The sequence below is a fragment of the Pelophylax lessonae genome (genome assembly GCF_965119305.1).
Source record: "Pelophylax lessonae genome assembly, chromosome: 5".
Lineage (NCBI taxonomy): Eukaryota > Metazoa > Chordata > Amphibia > Anura > Ranidae > Pelophylax > Pelophylax lessonae.
This window is the reverse complement of record NC_138772.1, coordinates 449079305-449088592: the sequence shown is the minus strand read 5'-3', so window position 1 is coordinate 449088592 and position 9288 is coordinate 449079305. Positions and strand designations below refer to the sequence as shown.

General features: G+C 43.5%; 1 protein-coding gene across 1 annotated transcript in view; it reads left to right on the top strand.

Moving 5' to 3' along the window:
* The first annotated feature begins 422 nt into the window (after positions 1 to 422).
* The window catches only part of SBSPON (somatomedin B and thrombospondin type 1 domain containing), a 40879-nt gene continuing 32013 nt past the window's right edge, over positions 423 to 9288 (top strand). The window contains exon 1 of the mRNA XM_082257495.1: positions 423 to 1023. Within this exon, the coding sequence (XP_082113621.1) occupies positions 789 to 1023 (235 nt within the window). The 5' untranslated portion in view covers positions 423 to 788. The remainder of the gene's footprint in view (positions 1024 to 9288) is intronic.

Below are 9288 nucleotides of genomic sequence, written 5' to 3'. Positions count from 1 at the left end.
GCTCTCATGCACAGTGCTGGATCAGGAATGGGCTCAGGTAAGTATAAGGGGGGGGGGCAGGGGGGTATTCTGTTGTGACACAGAAGTTTTTTTTTACCTTAAGGATATTTGATATGTTTTCATTATTTTCCCAACTTCTCTATCACGAGATGGGTTTCTAAAGAGTATCTTTGACACTCTTTATGGATTCCAGGGAGTGTTGCTTAGCCAAGAGCTACTATCAGAAAAAAAAATCATCATATAGTAAATATAACAGACATGATAGAACATATAAAGAAATGTAAATATACAGTATTTAGGGCTGGCTGGTGAATGATTTAGATGGAGGGGAGATGGTATGTGTGCTTGTGCTCATCCCATTGCTGCGCACACAGCAACATCCCCTCTGTACTGGGGAACAGCCAAACACTGACATTCCTGCAGGCTGTGTGAAGTCTGGGAGGGGACAGTTGTGGACTCTGCTCGCTCTCTGCTTGCTGTCACTGTATAGGGAAGCTGCATCACCTGCGTTAAGCACTCTCTACATCCATTTCTATTCATTTACTGCAACTCCTTCTTTCTGCAGCTATTTACTCCTGATGCTTGGATGACCAGGGAGGGACAAGCCAAAGCTCCCCTCTGAGAACCTCAGGCAATACTTTTAGGTTTTAATTAATATGACAGCTATTAGTGGATAAAGTCAGCAGGAACCCATTGGAGAGAAGTGAGCCCAGCAGCAGCAATGTCAATGCAGGCAGCTCAGTAGGAGAAGATTTCTATCAGCCTGGACTGTGAGTGGTTGTGCAGTGATGGATCTGGGCACCAACAGAAGCAGATGTGTCTGGATGATTGTGCTGGGTCTGATGGCACTCCTTGGTCTGGCTGAGGCTGGGTGTTTGGAGGCTGGGAAGTGCTGTAAAGGTAGAGATTCAACATGTATTAGCCAGGGCTGGAGGATGGACAGGACCCATGGAACATGTTACTGTGACCAGCTGTGCCAGTCTGCCATGGATTGCTGTTATGACTACCCACAGGCATGCCCAGGTAAGGAGAATTAATGAAAGAGCCATAATTGTGTATTTACTTATAATTATTAATATTAGAAATTCCATGCATCTCCAGATGCTGGGGTTCTACAATTTCAATGAAGACATGCTGGCTAAAGACTGGCAAAGCGTGAAAATTGTAGTTCTCCAACAGCAAGGGAAATCTATTGAACACTATACCGTATATGCAATTTCAACACATTACCAAAAAGGAAAAAAAAAAAAAAAAATATATATATATATATATATATATTTATATATATATATATATATATATATATATATACTGTATAAATAAAAATGTATGGCACTATGTAAAAAAAATGTTAAAAGGAATCAGAAGAGAGTACCTTGACTAAGATTGGGTGTGACCAATTGAATATATATGTCTTAGGCTCCATTCACACCTGAGCGTACTGTAATCATGGGCAGAATCGCGCAATTCTGTCCACGATTCCAGAATTGCGGCAAAACACAGGATGCGTTTGCGATGCCATTATTTCTTAATGGCACCCAAAACACTGTGCGATTTTGCCACGAATGTCGAGCTTCTTTGGCGCATTTTTGGAGCAGAGGGAGGCCCATTGAAATGAATGGTGCCACTTCAAAAACGTGCCACAAGAAAGCTAAAAAAATTGCGGTGCAACAGATATTGCTGCAGTATGCTTAGGTGTGAATGGAGAATAGGGCCTCTTTCACAGGGGTGGACTAAGCAGGTTTGCCTGCAGCTTTTGTTATTTTAAGTGGACCCAATCGGACGCTCTAATATTCTCTATGGAGCAGCAGATGTAAAAGGACATGTGTCCGTTTACACCCGCTGACATTCCAACCCAATCCGATCCGCTAGAAAAAAATGGATGGGGATCCCTTCCCCTTCCATCTAGGGGATCAGTTGGCAGTTGGGTATAAACAGACATGTGGTCCATGTACGTCTAACCGCCCATAGAGGTGAGCAGGCTGTGCCTGTGTCCGCTCTGCATAAGCAGGGTGCACACAGACATCTGCCTGCTCAGTGGGGATCAGCGGACAGGTTCCCCGCTGAGCTGGCGAAGTCTACCCCATGTTGAAAGGGCCTTAACCAGAATGATTACTCAGAATAATTATCACTCGTCTCATATAGAAAACAAATAGGTTGCTAGAGTTACGATAATGAGACAGTAAGACAGAATACAACTTCCCATGATGATATAATGTATTGTATGTATGTATTGCATTGCAATATATTCTTTTGTTTCCAAGCATGCATGGTCTTGGTTACTCAATTTTTTTACAAACAAATGCTGCACTGATTAAACAAAAATCATTCATTCTTTTATTGTGCAAGAAAAAATGTTGTGCTTGTCCCTTCAGATAATTTCGCATTAACTGTCGTGATCGGCTCTCGAAAGCTGTGTACTAACGATCAGATTATCGGACGATCGCTCTAAAAGCAGTATTTTTTGTCTGATTTTCTCATTGCGTATACTAGGCATTACTGTATAAGAATGGGGGCATGTCCTGGGCGAACAGTGTACCGCATAAAGCCTATAGATTTATAGCTGCTGTAGGACTACAAGTCCCAGCATTGCCTGCCCTTGACTGTTCTATTCCTCAAGAGACTCAGGCTGCCTGAAGTTAATACAAGTGTCTCTTGATGTTTATTGAACTTGTGTGGGCTGCATTACGACATGAGAAGTAATACAGGAAGATAGGAAACAATCATGAATTCCTTCTAATAGTTTCATCAGGGCGGATCAGGCTTGGCCTTTGTATTTTAGGAAATGACTAATTGTCCTCTATTCTTGATTGCACACTGGCTTGTTACTTTCTTTCATAAATGCAATAAGAAAAAAAATATTTGCTGCAAATAATACACAAGAGGCAAAGTTAGCTAAGGAGGTGGCAGCGTTGCTGGAATCATTTCATGCTATTGTGAAGCTATCTTATGTGGGTAGACACAGTATATTGATCTAATAAAAACCAACAGGTTGCACTATATTGCGTTTTTTTTCTTTTGCTGGATTAACATGCGTGACGGAGGAGAGGAGTATATATTCAATCCCTGCTAAAGTGCCCTGTGGTTTCCAAATGCTTCTGAAACATCTTGCTGTAATCCTTGCTGGTGTGCCCTGGGGTCAGCCATGATTGGAGTGAGACCCCTGATCCAGAGCACTACTCAGACCACCTATAATTTCGGGTCTGAACCAGTAAGAGCCTGCATGGTTCGGTAGTGGTGGAACTCACATAATCTTCATGTGGATGGATTAGTGCCAAGTACTGGAGTGGTGTCGGAACTCCCCTGAATATGTTAGTATTACTTGTTTGAACTTTATTTGATTTTTTCATTACATCGAGTGGTGGTGGAATTTACTTAAGGTAATACAAAATTTTATTTATGCGATTCCAACCTTGCAACGGTGGTGAAACCCACCGTAGTTATGTTTAGAATTGTTTTGTAATAGTATAATTTGTTTAGTCACTTTGACAGCCCATTCAGACTGGCGCGACAGGATTTTGTGGGGCGACCTGTGAAGTCGCGGTGCACAGCGTGACTCGGCGCGACTTGCACGGACTTCATATAATTGAAGTCAATGCAAGTCGCCTCCAGGTCGCCCCAAAGTAGTACAGGACCCTTTTTCTAAGTCGGAGCGACTTGTGTCGCTCCTATTAGAACGGGTCCTGTACTATTCAATGGCGAGCGAGCGACCGCCCACGACTTGTCAGGCGACCAAGTCGCCTGACAAGTCGCGCTAGTGTGAATGGGGTCTCATTCATTTACTTTGAATTTGTGATGACAAGAGACTTGGGGCGACTTGAGGGCACAAAAGTCGTGTCCCAAGTCGGAGTAGTGTGAACCGGCTCTAAAGGGATTGTATAGACAGAAGGTTTTTTTTCATCTTCATGCATTCTTTGCATTAAAATAGTGTGAATGGACCTTAAGAGCCGGTTCACACTACCATGACCAGAAAGTGGCTCCATGAAGGAGCGTGACTTTGAAGAGACTTGTTTAGAGACTTGGAAGAGACTTGTAAGAGACTTGTGCACTACTTTGAAGAGACTTAAATGATAGGCGACTTTGTCTGTGGGGAATGCCTGGGTAATCTTTTTCTTCTTCCTGGAAATTCTGATAACAAGTCGCTTGAAAATAGATAAGGATCCGACTTAGAGGCGACTCCCATTGAAGTCTATGTGCACAAGTCGGATAGAGGTAGTACAGGAACCTTTTCTGAAGTCGGAGCGACTTCAGTAGTGCATATTAGGCGCCCATTCACACAGGGGCGACACGACTTGCTGGGGCGACCTGTGAAGTTGCGGTGCACAGCATGCACCGCGACCTCGGCGCGACGTGCACGGACTTCATATAATTGAAGTAAATGCAAGTCGCCTCCAGGTCGCCCCAAAGTAGTACAGGACCCTTTTTCTAAGTCAGAGCGACTTGTGTCGCTCCTATTAGAACGGGTCCTGTGCTAATCTATTGCAGGCGACCTACCGCGACTTGTCAGGCGACCAAGTCGCCTGACAAGTCGCGCTAGTGTGAATGGGGTCTCATTCATTTACTTTGAATTTGTGATGACAAGAGACTTGGGGCGACTTGAGGGCACAAAAGTCGTGTCCCAAGTCGGAGTAGTGTGAACCGGCTCTAAAGAGATTGTATAGACAGAAGGTTTTTTTTCCATCTTCATGCATTCTTTGCATTAAAATAAAAAAAACTTCTGTGTGCAGCAACCCCCCTAATACTTACCTGAGCCCATCTTTAGCCAGCGATGTTGCAGGAGTTTATCTGCTGCCCGGAACTGGCAATCAAGTGAGAGAGGGGGCGGGGCCGTGTTGCGGCTCCATGTCTGAATGGATACACGGAGCTGTGACTCGGCTCGGGTGCCCCCACAGCAAGCTGCCTGCTATGGGGGTACTAAACAGGGGTGAGGGTCCTGGAGCACAGAAGAGGGACCCGAGAAGAGGAGGATCCGGGCCAGTTTGTGCAAAATAAACTGCACAGAGCAGGTAAGTATAACATGTTTGTTATTTTATTTTATTTTTTAAATGAGACTTTACTATCACTTTAAGTGGCTACATTTTAATGTATTGATATATTTTTTGATTTACACAGCTTTAGACCGCATTCACACTAGTCCGACTTGGACCGCGACTTGTCAGCCTGGTCCGTCACGCTCCCATTGATTAGCACAGGACCCGTTCTAATAGGAGCAACACAAGTCGCTCCGACTTAGAAAAAGGGTCCTGTACTACTTTGGGGCGACCTGGAGGCGACTTGCATAGACATTCATTTTATGAAGTCCGTGCAAGTCGTGCCGAAGTCGTGCTGTACGCGACTTCACAGGTCACCCCCTAAGTCGGAGCGACGTAGTGTGAACCGAGCCTGAAAGGATATATTCACTTAAAAAAAAATAAAATAATAATAATAAATGCATATTTTTTTGCATGGAAAAAAATCAGCATTTATTATTTTGTGTTGCAGAAGCCTGGACAGTAATGCACTAGAGGTCACTGATGCCATGCAGGACTCCTGTACACTGTCAGTGTATTGGTTTACCCGTACATCCCATACAGGTAAGCCAATACTCCCTGACAGGAAGACTCAATGAACTACCACAACGCCATGGTAGTTCATTGAGAACTACAAGCCGAAAGCTGCTAAGGATGTTGGGGCTTGTAGTTTATTCAGACCCAGAGCTCTGTGCATGAATGACGCGCCCGTGTAGGTGAAGCCTAGGGTTGCCACCTCATACCTTTAAAACCGAACACATATTATTTACACAGGTTGTGTGGCTGACTAAGGTGGTAATAAATCACTTTCTGACCTCCAGCAGTACATATACTGCAGCAAGTCGGCTCTGACTTGCGAAACGACGTAACCATATGTCATTTCGCGGGTCCGCTAGTGGGGGCGTGTGCAGGCACGGATTGGCTACAGGGGGACCGGGCACCTGCGATCGCTCCCCATGGAGACAGAACAGCGGTCTGCTGTTGTAAACATGGCAGACCGCTGTTCTGTCAGTTATGAACACAAGGACCCTGTGTTCCTCTTATTTAGGAACATAGGTCTCTGTGTTCCTGCAGCAAGCCCCCCCCCCACAGTTAGAAAGCACCCCCTAGGGACCCTTTGCACGCCCTTGGTATTAACCCGTTCCCTGCCAGTGTCATTGGTACAGTAACAGTGCGTATTTTTAGCACTGATTACTGTAGTAATGTCACTGGTCCTACCAAAAGTGTCAAAAATGTCAATCAGGTGTCCAATCTGCGATAACTTTTGCGCAAACCAATCAATAATGAAAACATTTGGTTTTTACCTTTTTTTTTATTTGGAATGTTATAAAGCAGAAAGTAAACAATATTATTTTTTGTTTAGAAATGTCACTCTTTTTTTGTTTATAGCGCAAAAATAAAAATAGCAGAGGTGATTAAATAACACCATAAGAAAGCTCTATTTGTGGGGAAAAAAAGGAGATTAGTTTTATTTGGGTACAGCGTCGCATTACTGCGCACTTGTCAGTTAAAATAATATAGTGCCGTATCGCAAAAAAATGGCCTGGTCATTAGGGGGAAAATCTACCGGTCCAGAAGTGGTTAAATCCACTTAGTGCTTTACCTGCATTAAATTAGCCCCCGAACCTGTGTAATTAAAATGTGTTTGGTTTGAAAGGGATGAAGTGGCACCCCAAACAGTGGCAGCTAGTACAGGGAACTTCTCCCCCTACAGCTGCCACAGGGAGGGGGGGCAGCGAGGAGCGGCTGCAGCACTGGGAACATCTTACATATTCCACCCTGAAAACAGATGGAACATTTAACGTGTTCCCAAAGACGAAATTCTCGTTTAACCACTTGCCGACTGCCTAACGCCGAACAGTCAGCAGTCAGCCCCTCACAGGCAAAGCGACGTAGGTCTACGTCGCTAGCCTGTGAGGCTATAGGGAGCGAGCGCACGCCGCCGGAGGCGCGCTCCCGCGCGGTCACGCACCCCCCCGCGCGTGTGACCGTCGGGGGAGAGGGAGAAAGTCAGGCGGCTTGTGTAAACAAGCTGCCTGTCATTCTCCCCTGTGTATGAAGGATGATCATACGGTTCTACTATGTAGAACCGTTGATCACTGTTCATACATCTGAAGCCACAGCCAATCACAGTAGAAAGCACGCCCCTAGGGACACACACAGCCCCTCCCTTTCAAAAAAAGTTAACCCCTTCACTGCCAGTGTATTTACAGTAACAGTGCATATGTATAGCACTGATTACTGTAGAAATGTCACTGGTAACCCCAAAAGTGTCAAAAATGTCAGTCAAGGGTCCGATCTGTCCGCCGCAATGTCGCAGTACCGCAAAGAAAATCGCAGATCGCCGCCATTACGCGTTTAAAAAAACAACAACAAAAATGACAAAAATCTTTCCCTTTGTTAGTAAACGCAATAACTTTTGCGCAAACTAATCAAAATACGCTTTTTGCGATTTTTTTTTTTACCAAACATATGTAGCATAAAACAAATTGGCCGAAAAAGTTAAAAAATTTTGATTTTTACATTTTTTTGGGGGGGAATTTCATATAAAAAAATGTGAAAAATATTGCTATTTTTGCAAAATTTACGCCCTTTTTTTGTTTAAAGCGCATGATCCAAAAATCGCACAGGTGATCAAATACCAGCAAAAGAAAGCTCTGTTTGTGGGAAAAAAAGGACGCCAAATTCGTTTAGATACAGCGTCGCACAACCGCGCAATTGTCCGTTAAATTCACGCAGTGCAGAATCGCAAAATAGGGCCTGGTCAGGAAGGGGGTAAAATCTTCCGGGGCTTAAGTGGTTAAAGACACAGTACAACTATATTTCATACTATTTCTGTGTAATATGTAAAGGGATTGCTGGAGGAAACTTTGTCATGTACTAATTAGAAACTTAAGTAACATTCGTAAGAGCAGACAGAAGCTTCACACTGTGATCAAGGATCTTAAATAGTCACCCCACTTGGGGATTGGGTGAGGTGGGTGAGGCTATTATTTTCACACCCAGCCTCCCAAGGGGCTGCTATGCCAGTTCTTTTGGTAATTTCACCACTAACCAGCTCCCTTAAAGTGGAATTCCAGCCTCACCAGTCTTGCATTATTGTACAGACTCCTCTCCTCTTCTGAAATTTCCTACTCTGATTTCACTGCACACTGTGTGCTTTAGACAGTGTGCATTAGAAGATGCAGCAAGTTATATAGAGCCTGCCTCATTTTGTGACTGGAGGATATTCAGCATCATTTAGCCCTTCATTCCCCAGTCCATCTGTCCCTGGCCTGCCCCTTTTATTCGTTGGATTTCACTTCATTCAATCGTGGAGGCTCGGCATCGCATGTTGATGTTACCTAGGGCAATTTGTAAGGTGCAGCCTGCCCATTCCTCCAGAATTACATGCACTCAAGGCATTTTGATATTTTTATAACTCCTCCCAAGAGCCAGCGTGCTATTAAGAGGCAGGGTACTATGATGTCTTTAGGAAGCTATGTACAGGATTCCGCCGGCCCCTCCCACCTGCCATAATCTCCCTGCATTTCATAGAGAAGAACAAAGATCCTGTGATGATGTCACTGGGTCCAAAATAAGGTATGTTATGAAAACAGGAGGATTTATTTTAAATTTTTGGATACACTAACAAATAATTAATGTGCGCTACCCCTCTAACAAATGAAAAGGATGCCTACTAGCTGCTGCAACCACTGAATGCGCTCCCACACCAATATAACCACCACTAAAATACATGTGCTTGTGCTGGTAAATCCTGCTAACAAAGTGTCACAAACAGTCAACGTGAAACAAAATGAATAAAAATGTATCCAAAATAAAATAGAATGAAATGTTGAAATAAATCCTTTAGGATTTATAAGGCAGTGGTTCTCAACCTTCCTGATGCTGCGACCCTTTAATAGAGTATCTCATGTTGTGGTGACCCCTGACCATAAAATGATGTTTGTTGCTAATCATAACTGTAATTTTGCTAATGTTATGAATCATAATGTAAATATTTGATGTGCAGGATGTATTTTCATTGTTACAAATTGATGCAGGGGCTGCGGGCATGTACAGGAGATGGAAAAAAAATATATACCCGCGCCAAAAAAACGAACCTATAAAGGTGTTATTGGACCTAGTGATATTATTAGAATAAATATAAATTAATGAAGTGAATAAATAAATTGCAGCTGCTATAGTAAAGTGCTAGTGCTAGAAGTGAAAAGTAGTAATCAAAGTAGGTGATTACCTATAGCGCTTGCTGAAAATGTGTCAAATAAGGGTATAATAA